General features: G+C 43.2%; 1 protein-coding gene across 2 annotated transcripts in view; it reads left to right on the top strand.

Annotated features, from left to right (window-relative positions):
* Positions 1–16,129, top strand: part of RABL6 (RAB, member RAS oncogene family like 6) — a 52,721-nt gene that overhangs the window by 7,421 nt on the left and 29,171 nt on the right. The window contains exons 3-6 of one of the 2 annotated variants that reach the window (XM_021413633.1): positions 4,547–4,594; positions 12,792–12,844; positions 14,437–14,528; positions 15,397–15,537. In XM_021413633.1, the coding sequence (XP_021269308.1) occupies positions 4,547–4,594; positions 12,792–12,844; positions 14,437–14,528; positions 15,397–15,537 (334 nt within the window). The remainder of the gene's footprint in view (positions 1–4,546; positions 4,595–12,791; positions 12,845–14,436; positions 14,529–15,396; positions 15,538–16,129) is intronic. The other variant, XM_021413634.1, reaches the window with a different exon arrangement.

Raw genomic sequence — 16,129 nt, 5'->3', positions numbered from 1 at the left:
GGCAGTATAAAGTGGCTCTGAGAGCTTGGATCTAGCGTGGAGAAGACACTGCAGGCACAGTAATTGCATAAGCAGTGCATTAAGTCCAGCTCTTAGGCTCCTGAACAAAGAACGCCGCAGCCTTGTGGGCTGCACTACTGACTCAGCATGAGCTTGCTCTGTAAGACTGATTTTGCTTTTAAAAAAAGAAAAAAAGGCCAGCACTTAGTTTGTCATTACCAAATATTGCCGAAGCATGTGCTCTGCTTCCTTATGCCTGAAACAAGCTTACAGCTGGGGTAAATACTGAATTGAGTGCTTTGTCTAATTTACCAATGAAAGCTGTGTTTGAATGATGCCATGATGCCCAAATCTTCTGTTAACGATCATGGAGCCCCAGTGTGTGTTGGCAGGCAATGTGCCACCTAGGGACACAGCGCTTCCAATCCCTTGGCTTCATAGGCTTCATCACAAGGAGAGTGAGCAGGTACTGCCATTGTGTTTGCAGTGTGTAGGTAAGCACAGTCCTGGGGCACTCGTGCCCTTCTGCAGTCAGGCTTCCACCTGAGCCAGCTTTCTCTTGACAAAGGTTGAAAAGATTGGTAAGGGTGGAGAGCTGTGAATTGCCTTGGTTAGGGGAGAGATGCAAGGTGATCCTTGCTCAGTCTAGCTAGTGGTTTTCTCTCATCTGACATCAGCTAAGCTCGATGTCACAAGTTTTTAGATTCTTTCTCAGGGAGTCTCTGCGTGGCCATGCTGCAGAAACGTGCTGGTTACCTTCTGCACGTCATCATTAGGTGCCTTTGTGTTGGCACCATCTCACAGAAGTTCTGTCTCTCGGCTCTCACAAGGTGTTGACATCTGCAGTGTTCACACAGTGGTGCTCTCCATCTGCAGCGAAACGTCTGGCGTGTTGTGTTAGAGCTGTGGCACCCTCCCTGAATGCTCTTGCTCTTCTCAAAATACCATCACATTCTGGGCTATGGATGTAGCGCTTAGAAGGTATTTGAATGATGGAAACTATCTCCAAAATCAAACTTGAATGCCTCAGTCCAAACAGACAGACCAGAGTAAGGCACAGGTTAATTCATTTTTCAGTTGTCCATCCTTTCAGCTTAAGACTGAATTAACTGTTAAGTGTTAATCGTGGCTTTCTCCAATATTACAGGTCAAACCTCTTAGGTTTTCTTTCTTCTCTAATCAGTGTTTGTAAATGCAGCTTTTGATTTCTAAGAGGCTTATTTATGCCTAATTGTTGTTGTGTATGTGAACAGTTAGATGCAAAAAGGTGTTTGAAGACTGTTCTTTCTTTAGAAAGATCTGCAGGTCTCGTGTGTTTCCGCACATTTTAGGGACAATGTCTCCTTTCACTGAGTGGAGGCGTAGCACTGGCTATTTCAGCATGGATGTGACCCTAGGGAAGAACGCAGCTACACGTGGGGATGACTTTTACTGTCAGTTGGTAATCACAGGTGCATTTGTTTTTTCTAGTGCTTAGCTCTAATGTTTATGTGACATATTTTCCTACAGCTTCCCAGTTACATTTGAGAGCAGTGTGTAGGTATGGCAGTGCACTTCTCTTAAGGCGAAATGTTGCCGAGCTACTGGGAGAAGTGTTTTCGTTTGTGTTCCTTTCACTTTATCAAGCACTATTATTTCCTTATGAATAATCTCCAGTAGGAAATTCTACACTGACCTTAAAAAATGCAGAAATAACTCCCTTTTTACAAATGTTGTGAGGTACGTTTCCTCATGAGTAAACCTTCCATCTACCACAGGCAATGTGAGAAATGGCCTCAGATCTAATTACTGCCCTGTTTGCTGAGTTAATCTCTAGAGGAAGAATGAAGTTTGTTTTTCCTTTGATCGTGCTCTCAAGTCACCTTGAATAAACATTATGAGGTAGCTGGCAGCAAATATTTACAGGTGTTAGTTATATTGCTGTCACATATTCAAGGATTCTTACATTGCTTGGTATTAGATTTACCTTTTAGGTAGGGAACACATCACCTTGTCATATCTTCAGAAGTGTTATACTGGAGGAATTAATAAGAGTAGAACTGAAGTTATTTCTTCCTACTCAGAACAAACCAAATTGCTTTTCAGTGCCAGTTGTCTTTATTATGGAAATTTTTGTACCTATGTAAGGAATTAACATTTCTGACTTTAATGCATGCTTTTTTAGTTTATAGTTATCATCAATTTTATTCTTCTTTTGGCTGTCTCAGAACAAAAAAAAAAGTAGCGAATGCTTTTGTTCCAGTGCTTTGAGTGCTTTATAGATCGGTGTGTGGCATTCTCTGCTCTGCAATCCAAAGGGTGAGAAGTGAGTCACGTAGTTGCGTGAGGGTAAATATGATCCCACCCATAAAGCAGTGATTCTTATTTTTAAATGAGGTTTCTTGCAGTTTGAGTCTTCTCAAAGTGATTGTAACCAGAAGGAGGAAGGAAAAGGTTCTGGTAAAATGCTTGCTAGAAATTGGTAGTCTTTTGGAAGGGGAGGTGGATTTCAAAAGTGTTTCTGAACCAATTACTGAAGGTTGAAAATATCTTTGCTGAAAAGAGCTGACATTCTCAGTAGAAATCTCTTCCCGCAACATTTTAGTGTTTAGAGGGGAAGTGGTGGTGCTAGGTAAATGGTTGGGCTAGGTGGTCTTGGAGGTCTTTTCCAACCTTAGTGACTCTACAATTCTTACCTCTTCACCATTTTCTGGGTGAGCGATGTCTTAATATGCCGCTGGCTACACAGTACTGAGCCAAACAGCAACTGAGTAGAGGGGTTTGAGTGGTTTGATCCAAGTTATAGAATTAAAACAATGCCGTAGTGCTCTTTTTGCTGCGACGTGGCTTCATAGCCGGTAGGGTGAGATGCTGCCCATGCTGCTGTGAGTCATACGGAAGCCAGCACAGCAGTGCTGTGATTACCTCTTGTGTGCTCAGGATAATCAGGAACGAAGATGGTGATGAAGAGGAAGAACTTACTGGCTACTGGTGAACAGGAGCACTGATGCTAATAGAAAAAAAAAAAAAACCAACACACGGAAAGTGGTTTTTTAGGATCTCATGTAGTTAGTTTCTTAGCAAAGCTCTGCACTGTCCCTCATATAAAAGGGCATAGAGAGATCTTTCCAGGGCAAGCAGTTCAGCTCCTCAGCAGTCTAGGAGTGCTGCTGCTCAGCGGGAAGTCAGTACTGGGGAAATTACTCACCAGGAGAGTGCATTTGGTGTTAGGATAAGGAGCTGGGGGCTTCTGGAGCTTGGGAACAACATCCCGGTACCAGCTGCAGCTGGTGGGTGATGGGGAGCATTGGGCCTGAGCCGTACCAGCTGTGGTGCTTCGTGGGAGTACGTGGGACAGATGTGGGGGGTGTGCAGGTCTGAGCAGGGGCCGTAGGAATGCGAGTGCTGTCGGTCCTGGCGTGTCTCCTTGCCCTGTGCCGCTCCTGCCAGGTGGGGACATCAGTGGGAGCTGCTGCAAGGGAAAATGGGCTGATTTTGTTTTATGCATCAACAGAAGAAGAGGTATTTCTCCAGGAGCCGGGGATCAAGCTTTTTCTTTATTCAAAACCTGTCTTTACAACATTTTGAAGCATTTAAGCCAACAGTGAGTTCTGGAGAGAAAATATTTCCTGGTTTGAGAATGACACTTAGCTAAGTTCTCATGTCATGCTAAGAGATTATTTTCTGCTTTCAGACATTATCTTCCCATTCCATTGCTTTATGCTCAGAGCTGCTCCACATACAAGCTTTTGCTTTATACCCTACAGCATCTCCAAAAAGCAGATGTGTCTCAGAACAGCTTTGTGAAGATCAGACTGCTTGTTCCGATGCAGTAAAAACACCCAAGCAAAGCTGCCCATCCTTGGTGCTCTCTGAAAGTTTGCCTGCTAGCTGTCAGTACTGGCTGTAGTATTTTTCCAGTGAGAGTTTTGTCTTGCTTCAGCAAGGTTTCAGCTTCTTAGCAGCTGACATCTACCTTGCTGCCTGTTATTTACCGATTTTGTAGCTCATGAAGAGGCAAAATTGCTTCTTTTTCATAGAATTTGACTTGAAACATGCAGAGAGAATAATAGATTTCTGTGGCTGCAGGACTGCCTGCGGTGTTTGTCATGTTTACATGAAAATGTCACTGGTGGGATTGATTTTTCCCTAAATGTGTGTGTTCCCTTGTTTTTCAGCTGTACACCTTACTTTTAGACCAGACTTCATTTTCCAAAATTTTCTGAAAGAGCACGAGAACCTCTGTATGATAAGGAAAGAATCTCCGTGAAGTATTTATAATGCATTTTAAATCTGTGATAAATGCGAAGGAAATCTATCACATACTTAAGAATCTTGAAGAAGTTCTTTAGATAAGGCAGTACTGGAGTACAACATGTTCCTTCCACAGCGGCCATTCATTCAGTGATGTGTAGGTTCTCTTTCCACTCCAGCATTACTGCTTTTCTTTCAGCTTTGCTCTGTTCCTGTGATGCTGTGGGCTCTTGGTTGGGCTCTGGTGGGGGACCGGGGGTGTTCATTTTGCTGAAACCCTTTTGCTGACACTGTTTTCTTTTTGTGCTTTTAGCGACTGACGATATTGTTAAAGTTGAAGTATGGGATGTAGTTGATAAAGGTAAGCTTTAGAAGTTCCTTTCTGTTGGAGATTCATTGTTTTTTGTTGTGTTTTTTTTCTTCCAGTTTTAATTAAGAACTTACCTGGAATTCAGGTGTGCCAATTTACTTTTTTTTTTTTTAAAGAAGGCATGTATTTATTTTATTCAGCTACTTGGGTATTACTTCCTGGGAAAATATAGAAGAGAGAGAGGAGTCTCCTGTGCTAGAGCCCACAGTTTGCAATCTGAACCTGAGATCAAACCCAGTATTTTAAGTATTTTTTTATTTAAGTTTCATGTCCTGTGCGACGGATGAGAGCCTGCTGAGTTACTCAGCTTCTCTGAACTTTATAGTAAAGTTCATCTTTTCTACTTTGTACTTTTAGACGGCTACTGAGTTCTATGTTCTGTTTATAAAATATTTGCCAAGCTGCTTTTACAAAGAAGTTATATTGGTAAATGATAAAATGTTACCTGCTACAAATAACGTATGCAGGAGGGAAGGATGGAAGAGAAGCCAATTCCTTCCATCTTTCCTAAGTGCTTACCAACAAAAGCGATAAGATGTATAAATATGTTTTTCAATAGTTTTCAGTTTATGCCAGGATGCAAAGTTCTATTTTCTTAAATAAGTAAATGATAGACATACTGGAAGGCACAATCTGAATGCCATTCACTGTGTTGCTAGAATATGTGGAGGGCTTGAATGCAGATTGTAATGGCCCGTTCCGTAGCCCCACATGCATGTTCTGGCTTTTAAGAAGCGTTTTGTACCAGACAGGCTTTTAGCTTAAAGTGTAAGTATGACCAGGAAAGCAGCTTTGCAAGTGAGCTTCTCATGCTCTTCAGGTATGTGTGCTTCTCTCACTCCAGTTTGTTGACCACAGTGAGTAAAACATAACCTTTTATGGTTTGCCTATTGACACATTGCCTCTGTTGAACTGCATCTGATGTACGCTGCTTTCAGCATACCACGTGAGCAGCTTACATGAGCATTAATGCCAAACAATAAGATGGCAAAAATAGAGGGAGGAAAGGGAGGAAGTAAATCTTTCATATTAGCTACATCATGTGTAAAAGAGTAAAAATGAAATGGTAAGTTAGCACCTCTGGTTCAGATAAGGGAGCCTGTAGGTTAAACTTGAACCAGTAACTTCAGGTGAAAATCCTGGGCACTTTATCTTTTCATTGTTTTAAACTCAGATCTTATGCAGTGTACAAAACCCCGCTTAGGTCAGAGCTGAAGTCAGACTGGTTGCAGTTTGACTTTCAGACTCTGGGATAACATGCACGGGGATAGAATTTGAGCAGAACATCTGTTTTCTCTTTGCCTTGCAACTTTGGTATGAATAGATAGACATTTAATTTGGGAATCATGTGGTTCCAGTATTCATTTCTGTGAATAGCTTCTCTGAGCACAGTCATCTTCTAAACTAGAGACTTGTCATTTTTTTGGCAAAATGTGTTGGATTTGATATGAGCAGATGTTGTTAACAGCTCTTCTGATACTGCCTTCATTTCTGGCAGTGGAACATGTATTAGAAATCTGAAGGGACGCTTTATCTCCACTTTATATTCAAGATGAAACTCATTCTGTTGAGATCCCTACTTATGGACCACGAATGTGTATTTTTATGTAAATAAATGTATTCGATGGGTGTCATGTCAAAATTCACTTTACCACAATTAAAAAAAACTCAAATCCTTTCCCATTGCCATAGCATTGCAGATCCTTGATAAATGCAACTTTAGGAAAATGTGCAAATTAACTTGATCATCTTTAAGGTTAACATTATTTCATGACATTTTTGTTCTTCCTTCTGTATGCTTAGGACAAAAAATCCTCCTGCGCGATGCTTTTGGTGAGAATGGCACCAGTCTAGGCAGTAGACTTTGAGTAGTGAAGTATCCAGTGCTGCTGCATCTGAGTGCTGATGAGACCTGATCCTCCTCCCTTTTTTTTCCCCTTACCTACAAGATCCTGGCTAATGTGCCCATTTAGATTTGTGCAGAACGCTGCTTTTATCAGGCTGGATTTGGACCTGCCAGAAATGCATGTTGCCAGTGTGCACTTTGATGTACGTTGTTTTCCAGGATAAATTTCTTTAGCAAGTGTTTCCCCATTGTGGAACAATTGTTCCTTGTTGGAGAAAACTAAGAGACATCTGTTTAAATTTAGAAAACCCATTTTGAAAGCCTGATATGGGTATGTTGCTACTGCCTAAAGGATGTATCCATGGAGTGCAGTGTTCAACTTCAGTCTTCTAAAGCAGCTTCAGCCATTTCTCTGTCATGCAGCACTGCTATTCTTTCTATCTCAGTGTGAAGATGCACAGAAGAGTATGGGAAACCTCAGTAATCTGCACCCTGAAAAGCTTCGTGTACATTTTTGCACTGAGTTAAAATGTGGTTTGACTAAATTGTTTTTCGCCTGGTGTTTAGCAGCATTATGCCTCCCTGTCCCTGCTGGCTCAGCAGTGTGCTTGGACTGTGCTCTCCAGACTGTGTTAGGAAGACAGGAAGCAGCATTGTTGGCCCTGCCTGACTGATGAGTGGTGAATCGGTGCCATTTGTTTAGCATAAAGATGTTAATTTGGAAATAAGGGGAAAAGGGTTGTTGGGAAAGCTTGGAGCCTGTGAGGCAGGTTAGTTAATGGGAGCTGGATGGAATGGAAACTGTTACACTGTGCTGCTCCTCTTACCCTTTTCTTGACTCTCTGGAATACTTTTTTATGTCCAGACTCACTGGAGTGGCCTTATCTGCAGCCTGCTGGGTTCTCCTTGGGCCTGCTCAGAGTGCTTCTTTGTGTAATGATGCCGTTTGTTTAAAAACTCTTAGCAAGTAAAGCTTGCCCCCAGCTATGGATTGTATTGAATTTTATCTAATAGTGTACTAAGTACAACCTCCTTTGCTGCCCTTGATCTAAAAGAACATAGAAGAGAGATCCATCAGAAGTCACAGTCCTGACTCATCTTTCTGGCTCTGCAGTATGTTGTGTAACTGCTGCAGGTCGTGGAGCTGCAACAGATCCTGAATGCAAAGAAGCTGCTTGAAATTCAGGTGATCTCCGATCTTTTGCCAGCATCTTTTTCATACACAAACTGAAGGGATCAAGTCAATACATTGTTTTTCTGTGGCCCCTGGAATAGCATAAACCCTTTCTGCTGTATTGCAGATTTATTTCCATTCCCATCACTCTTCTCCCTCCCAGAGATTTGTTGTAAGAATCGGGGAAGATCAGAATGAATACTTCTGTTATCTTCCAACATCAAAAGCTAGATAACACTAGGGAGACAAACAGTTTAGAAATGTGTGGTTTGGTATGATGTGCAGAAGCATGTCTCTCAGATTGTGGACAGCATTTGCTAGCAAGCTTAACTGAATCCTTGCTATCCTGCAACACATGTGATGGTGTGCAGAGGCTGTCAGGTGCTGGCCATGAATCTTGTCTTCTGGTGTCCAGAGGAACTGTCCTGTAGTCCTTGGGGCATTGCTAGGAGGTTATTTGGTTCTGTGTTTCACCTTTGTTTTCTAATCGAGGCTCCTGGATCACACATCACTGCAACCTTAAATGCAGGACGTTGTTTGTGTAATCACAGTTATCTTTGCACACTTGCCTTTACAGCCTGAGGTGCACCTTTTCACTACATGTATCGTGTCTTTATCTGATTCATTTTGTAGTTTTTGTTCCAAAAATAGACACTGTGCATGAACATGTACACACATGCGCTTTTCAGCTGTTACTCCTGTAGATGACCTCCTTTGTAGCCATGGGGAGCATCACATCAGAGTGTTACTCATTCCTCTTAGTACGCACTTAAAGCCATCAGTGGGGAGAGGTGTGCAAGTCCTATTCCGTCTCATGCACCAGTTGTAAATATGTCCAAGTTAGAAAGACAACTTGGTTGGTCAGGACGAGATGTTTGTGAACTGTGTAGAGTTTTGGATGAGTGCTTGTAGTTACTTGGGTTTCTGTTTTATCATTAGAAATTCAGGCCAGCAAAATGTAGCAGTAATTAGAGAAATAGTGTTGTTTTGACATTCAGAACAGCCATGTTATTTCCACTGACTTGAAATTAATTCATATGGGAGAAGGTATGTGCAACCTAGACATCCCACAACTTCAGTTGCACTGGGTAAAATCAGAGTGCATTGAGAGAGATGAATTGCAAGAATGGAGAAAGATTAATATTTCTACTGTTTTCAGATGACAGAGTAAATGACACTGGGGCTGCAAATATTTTGGAAATGTCTACGTTTTGCAGTGATATACAGAAGCATCTGCCAGATGTGCTGTCAAGGTGTTGAAACTGCTTCTGTATCCTGTAACACTTACAGAGCTGGTTTGCAAGGCCTGCTGAATGTTCCATTCAGAAGATGCCACAAACTCTTGTTTTCTTAGCTGACACTAATTGCTTGGCAGCTAACAGGTGGTACAGTTGACAGACATTTGCCAAATGTAACCAGCAAAGTTGTGCAAGAGAAGTGTAGCAAATTTCTCAGTTAGCACTGCCAGCCAACTTTGCTTTCAGCAGCCTAAGGCTTAATTCACAGGGGATGTGTCTGATATCTGTGCACATTTCCTATAATAGTAAGAGTGTTGGATGGGTGGTTTCTCTAATGCAATTTTTCTTCATTTGAGTTTAAGTAGGGAAGCACTACAGAATTAAAACTTTAAGAAATAACTTTGTATTTCATAAGTAACCTTGACCTGCATGCCAGAAAAGTGAAACACTTTGTTTTCCCCATCGTCATGGGCAGAGCCACTAATTTCACAAGTAGTCACTTGATGTTCATCAGCTGGTTTTGTCCCCTGTTGCAGACTCTTAGAAGAGTCAACGGGAGTGTTTTGTGGGCACATCTGAGCTGCCAAACATATTGCATTGTCAGTGACAGAGTGAATTTCTAGGAATTATGAGAAAGAATTCCAAGTTTCTGCAGTGCCATTATTATTTGGTTATCTCACCACTGTTTAGACTGGAACAAAGTTGATTTAGGAGTAATTGCTCTCCATAACATCTGGAAGATATTTGACATCTGTAAAGCACAGCTCTAGACCTTGCAGAGTTGTTTACTGCTCACTGCTGTTCATTTGATAAAACTCTGGAAACTGCTGTACGTAACTAGAGTTTAAACAATACCTAGGGGCACGGACAGATTTGTTCATGGTATGTCCACGCTACAATTCTTCAGCACTAGGTGAAAAAACGTGTGCTTTTGCATACTAGAATTTCTGGCAGCAGGTGATGATGAGTGCCTGCACTGGAAAATGATGATAGCTGATGGCCGCTTTGCTGATACTAGTTACTGGTACATGGTGTTACCTTCTCTGCCCACAGTGGTCCTGGGCTCTAAGGTTTGGAAATGTGTTCAAGAAATGTTTAGATGTTGTGTTGAGAGACATGGTTTAGTGGGGTTATTGGTGGTAGGTGGATGGTTGGACTGGATGATCTTGTAGGTCTTTTCCAACTTTGCTAATTCTATCATTCTGTGATTGCAGTGTAACTGATGTTAATGCAACATTGTCAGGAAGCTTTAAGTTTAAAACCCTGACTTGTTTTCTGGTGATGCAAAGTCAAGGCATGCAGTCAGGATTGAGGAGGATGCACAGCCGGCTCAGTACCCTGGACTTTAGGAGAGCAGCCTTTGTTCTCTTAAGAGATCTGCTTGGTAGATTACCATGGGATACATTCCTGGAGGGAAGAAGTGGGCCCCAAGGAATTTGATTAGTATTGAGGGATCACCTCCCTTATGCTGAGGGTGATGCTTCCCATCAAAGAGGAAGCTGGGCAAAAAATATGAGGAGGTCTGCATGGATGAACATGGAGCTCCTGGCCAAACTCAAACACAAAAGGAAGCCTAAAGAGTATGGAAGCAAGGACAGGTAGCCTGTGAGGAATATGGAAAGATTGTCCAAGCAGCCAGGGATCAGATCTGGGAAGCTAAAAGCTTCTATAGGTATGTTAGTGATAAAGGAGGACTAGAAAAAATGCGGGCCCTCTCTGGAAGGAAATGGGAGACCTGTTTACCCAGAGATAGAGAAGGCTGGGGTACTCAGCAACTTTTTTATCTCAGTCTTCACCAGAAGTGCTGTAGACATGCTGCCCAAGTCACAGAAGGCAAAGGCAGGGACTAGGAGAGCAAAGAACTGCCTGCTGTAGGAAAATATAAGGTTCAAGACCAGTTAAGGGTTCTGAAGGTGCACAAATCCATGGGACCTGCCGAGAGGCATACAAAGGTTCCAAGGGAACTGGTAGATGAAATGGCTAGGGCACTGTCCATCATATTTGAGAAGTTGTGGCTGTCAGATGAAGTTCCCAGGGACTGTAAAATGGGAAACACAACCTCCATATTAAAAAAGGAAAAAAAGGAAGACTTGAGGAGCTACAGACCAGTCAGTCTCACCTCTGTGCTGGATCATGCGGCCATGGAGCAGATCCTCCTGGAAACTGTGCTAAGGTACATGGAAAAGAGAGAGGTGGTTGGTGACATCAAGCGTGGCTTCACTAAAGGCAGATTGTGCCTGAGAAATTTGGTGGCCTTCCACAATGGGATTACAGCACTGGTGGATAAGGGGAGAGCAACTGACATCATCTACCTTGACTTGAGCAGAGCATTTGGCACTGCCTTGCACAATATCCTTGTCTCTAAAGAGACAGGGATGTGATGGATGGACAGACCACTCAGTGAGTAAAGGATTGGCTGGATGGTTGCACCCAAAGAGGTGTGGTCACCAGCTTGATGTCGTGTGGGGACCAAGAATGAGTGGTATTCCTCAGGGGTCTGTACTGGTACTGTATTGGCAGCACAGCCAGCAGGGCAAGGGAGGTGATTGTCCCCCTCTGCTCTGCCCTTGTGAGATTCAACCTGCAGTGCTGCTTCAGCTCTGGGCCCCCAGCGCAAGAAAGATGTGGAGCTGTTGGAGTGAGTCTGGAGGATGCTGTGAGGATGCTCAGAGGACTGGAGCACCTCTGCTATGGAGACAAGGCTGAGAGAGCTGGGGTTGTTCAGCCTGAGGCGGCAAAAGTTCTGGGAACCTTTAGGAACCTTCCAGTTCCTAAAGGGATCCTAGGAGGAAGCTGTAGAGGATCGTTTTACAGGGACAAGTAGTGATAAGTCAAGGAGTAATGACTTTAAACTAAAAGAGGGTAGGTTTAGATTAGATATAAGGAAGAAATTCTTCACAATGATGGTGGTGAGGCACTGGGGCAGATTGCCCAGAGAAGCCATAGATCTTCTGTCTCTCCATCCCTGGAGCTGTTCAAGGCCAGAATGGATGTGGCTTTGGGTAACCTGATCCGGTGGTTGGTGTCCCTGTCTATGGTAGGTTGTTGGAACTGGATGGTCTTTAAGGCCCCTTCCAACTCTGTGATTCTGAAATGCCAGTGGTACTTTGTCAGTCTGTGAACTTAATCGGAGCTTACAGAGGCTGTAAGAAAAGAGGGAAGTCATAGAGGATCTCACCTTTAAGAATAACAGCTGCATTTTTGCATGTACCTTAGCAAAATCAGGTGAGTTGGAGAGAAACGTAAAGATTTCTCTCCAACAATCCACAGGGATTATGGCTGTGAGATGGTAGAAGTCTTTATACTAGTTTCTTAGTGTCTTCTCCAGTTGTGTAGTCTCTTGCCTTTTACACTTTCCTATAAGGTTGATGGGAACTTTAGCTATCCTCTAGCTTATTCTTGTGTGTGTGTCACAAGGCAGCCCCAAGCACCGAATGGGATCTGAGATCCCATTTATTTCCCAGACTGCTTGCCTCAGGTCAGTGCTATAGCACAGCAGCGTCACAGCGTCTCTCGGAAGGATGTGTATGGTGATTGTGCAGCTCAGTTCTAATAGGCCTATGATCTTTTGCTTCTTCGACACTAGCGCAAGAAGTATGACCGAGCACCTCACTTTGTGGTTGGAGAATATGCCAAAACAGATATTGAGTCATTGGGATTTTATGTTGTGAAGAGTGTGGTTTAAGCCACTGCAGACTTCCTTCCTATTCATCTTTGAACTAGACTAGCTGATAGCCTTGGACAGAGTGTCTGGTTTTCTTTTGCAATGCATGCCTGTCCCACCCCCTCCCTTTCCCAAGGCTTACAGTAGAACTTAGATCTGCTTTAAGGCCGTGTTCCAAATGCTGTGGTCCTGCCCAAGGATTCACAGATTCATCTTGGAGTTCTCTTCTCAGTGTAATGCATTTGTTTTTTACAATTCTTTTTAAGGAAAATGCAAAAAACGAGGAGATGGTTTGAAACTGGAAAACGACCCTCAGGAGGTGAGTCACCTTGAATGTTGATATCTGCCTCTTAGCAGGAGGCTTCTTTTCTACCTTTGGTCCATGGAGAGTAAGTTCTGCGTTTGTTTCTACTGTAAGGCTGGCCCAGAGGGTGAAAAAGGGACAGTGTGATCCCTGAGGCTCTTCACACTCTTTTGCCTGTGCTTTTTATCCCTGTTTGTGCCCCTACCACGTCTTTCCTGCTCTTTGCTGTTTGTCTTTTGGGAGCGACCCCACCCCAACTGTTTACTCTGTAGCTTCGTACCTGTTTGCACACAGCGAGTGTCAGGAAGTCCTTTTGAAATGGGCTTCCTGAGAAAAATGAAGAAATGGCTGAATGCCACCTTTCCTGCTCCTTAAAACTGGTCTAGCAATTACCTTTTAACACCCTTTGAAATGTAGAGGAGGCAGGGGCAATAGAAGTGCCACTAGCGTGTAAAGGTAAACAGTGGCTTCCTCAAGGCTCCTGCACAAATGTGTGTCCTTTGGATCTGCTGCTGTAGAACAAAGTGCCATATGGGAGAACGTAATCTCACATTCCCCAAACTGCATTTGGGCTGCCAGCTCATTTCTGTAGTATCTCTTTCAAAAGCTGTACTGTTTTATCCTCAGGAAAAGTCAGTTTAAAGGCACTTGATTGCATGATCTCTACTGCATGATCTCTGTCTTGAACAGGAGGAATTAAACTCTTTGTATGTCATTGCATTTTGGAGTGCAGTGCATGGGCAGAATTCTTGTACTTGCTCAGTAACCTCTTGAAAACCACTAGAAATTGATGCAAAATCTGCTGTTACTGATACACAGATTGCTGAGCACTCAGTTATGGGGATGAGTCGCAGCGGTGAAGAGTTTTCTGGCACCGAGGGTGGCAGTCCTCCTCAATCTGTGTGATCAGACCTGAAGGATTTTCTTAAAAAATATTCTCCTCTTATGGCAAAAGGCCTCTATGAGAGCAGTTGTGGCAGCTGCATCTTCCTTTGCAATTGTGTATACATTTTGCACTTGTGGAAAATGAGTAAGAGTTGTTCTGTTGGTACCAAACTGCAGCAGGAGCCTTGCAGGTTCAGTTGTGACCAGCGCTGTATTTTGTGCAGAGCTTAAGCAGTGAAAACCAAGTTGACTACTGATACATACTTTGAACTCTGCGTGGAAGAAAAACAGTAGAAAATACATCCTAGCTGTACGCATGAGAAGCATTAGAAATATAGTCAGTATTTGTGTTGGCAAAGAGATGGAACGAAGGAGGCAAGTTCTCTGCACTCTGTCTTGTGGCTTATGCAGACTTACCTTGCTAATGCAGGATTTGGGGTCACAGTGGAGAGAGGAAGGAGTGCGTTTCAGGACTTCCTGTGAGTCGTGGTTTCTCTTTTTCAGAGGCTGCCAGGTGATCCACATCCTGGTCCTGTGGGCGTTGGGAGCTGTGACCCATCAGGCACCTTTTCTAAATGATGACAGTGTGAACTCCATAGATTGTTCTTACGGTGGCTGTTGCTTTCAGCAGTTTGCCTGTTCAGCTCTGTATCAGCTGTATTCTGCATGAGCCTGAATTTGAATTATTTACTGCTCTTTTTGTTTTCCTTTTTTTTCCTCAGGCAGAGTCAGAAATGGCTCTGGATGCAGAGTTTCTGGACGTGTATAAAAATTGCAATGGTGTAGTGATGATGTTTGACATCACCAAACAGTGGTAAGACATCTTCAGCAGCCTGCACCACATCACATGATTCTCAGTCGTTTGGTGAAAACAAGTGCCTTCTAGACCTCTTGATTCCCACGTGGCCCCTGGTGCTGATAACCAGCCTAATGAGTCAAAGCAAGCTTGTATCCCTTGAAATAATAGCTTTATCTTGTGGGATGTCTTTTAATCTACTCCTCTCCTGGGTTTGTTTCAAACAAGCGGTCTCCCTGTGGACTAGTGAACTGCAGTTTCTGATATACTGCCGTCTGGGGCTTGTTAATTAGCACTATCACAGGTGCAGTGTATGGTGAACATGTTATGCCTCACTGTACAGACCACAAGAGAAAAGGGAAAGCTAGAGAGAAATTCCCAGGAAGACAGGTGTTAGTAGGGATTATTTAGATGCCCTCGGCTGCATTAATACGTAGAGATAATGAGCTGTTCATTTTGCATATATGAGGAGGAGGGGAAGAGTCATGTGGGAGCAAGAATTGAAAGAGGAGGTGGTATGAGTTCCTCCTTTATACTTAAGCTTGTGTTTAGCAGGTTTGGTATGGTTCAGTGAGAGTGTGTAAGTGGGGGAATTCTTTTGCTTACCTCATAGAATTTTGTTGGACTGAGGGAAAGACTGCAGCAAGAGGTGCGAGGTCTCCGGTGGAGGTGCATTACTGAACTTGTCTTTGAATAAAGAATGATACAGACATATTTATGGTTAATGTATTAGGGGTGAGGGGGAAGGGGGAGGCCACAGCATTGAGAGGATTTTGGATTAAATTCTTATTTTGTGGGGTTTTTTTTCCTGTGGTTTGTGCATGAAACTGCTTACAAAATGACGGTTCACTCTCATTTGCCTGCGTCTGTCTCTCCTTTGGTGAAGGACATTTAACTATATTCTGAGGGAGCTTCCTAAAGTGCCAACCCACGTTCCAGTGTGCGTGCTTGGGAATTACCGAGACATGGGGGAGCACCGGGTCATTCTGCCTGGCGATGTGCGGGACTTCATTGACAATCTGAACAGGTAACTGGGGGTGGCACGGCTCTCGCCAGACAGGGGAGAGCAGGCTTTTGCTGTTCTCTGTCATCAACCATAGAGAACTGTTGCCGCTGTGTTTCAAATCTGCATCACATTTATCCTTCAGCTCTCAGCATCTCCACAGAATGTTTTCTGGGTACGACCAGATCCTACTCCTCCTTTGCCAGCCAGGCAAGATTTTTCATCTTAGAGGTATCTGAGGCTTTCTGTTACATAAAATACTACTTATTGGTCAGCATTCAACAGGTAGCACCTTTCAAAGCGGGTTTATGTTTTTAAGGCAGTTTTTCTTTTCCTCAGTCTTTATGACTGTGTTATGCATACAGCAGTGGTATCGATATCGAGGCTTGATTCTGTACAGTAATCATTCCTTTACAATACATCTTTATATGTGACTCAGCTGAGTTTAATGCGTAGTGCTGATGCTTGTGTAGGTGACTTAATGTAGGTCTGCTTCTTGTTTTCGAAATTGAACCTTAACTGAGAAATGAATAGCTTCTATTTCTATGAACCCCCTCCCAGTTTAGTAAACCAGTGACCCAATGTACTGACATTAGTATCTCTGTCTACGATGACA

Source organism: Numida meleagris, chromosome 16 (genome assembly GCF_002078875.1).
Source record: "Numida meleagris isolate 19003 breed g44 Domestic line chromosome 16, NumMel1.0, whole genome shotgun sequence".
In the NCBI taxonomy this organism is placed as follows: domain Eukaryota; kingdom Metazoa; phylum Chordata; class Aves; order Galliformes; family Numididae; genus Numida; species Numida meleagris.
Note: the sequence above shows the minus strand (reverse complement) of the source record. Positions and strands in the feature narration are given on the sequence as shown.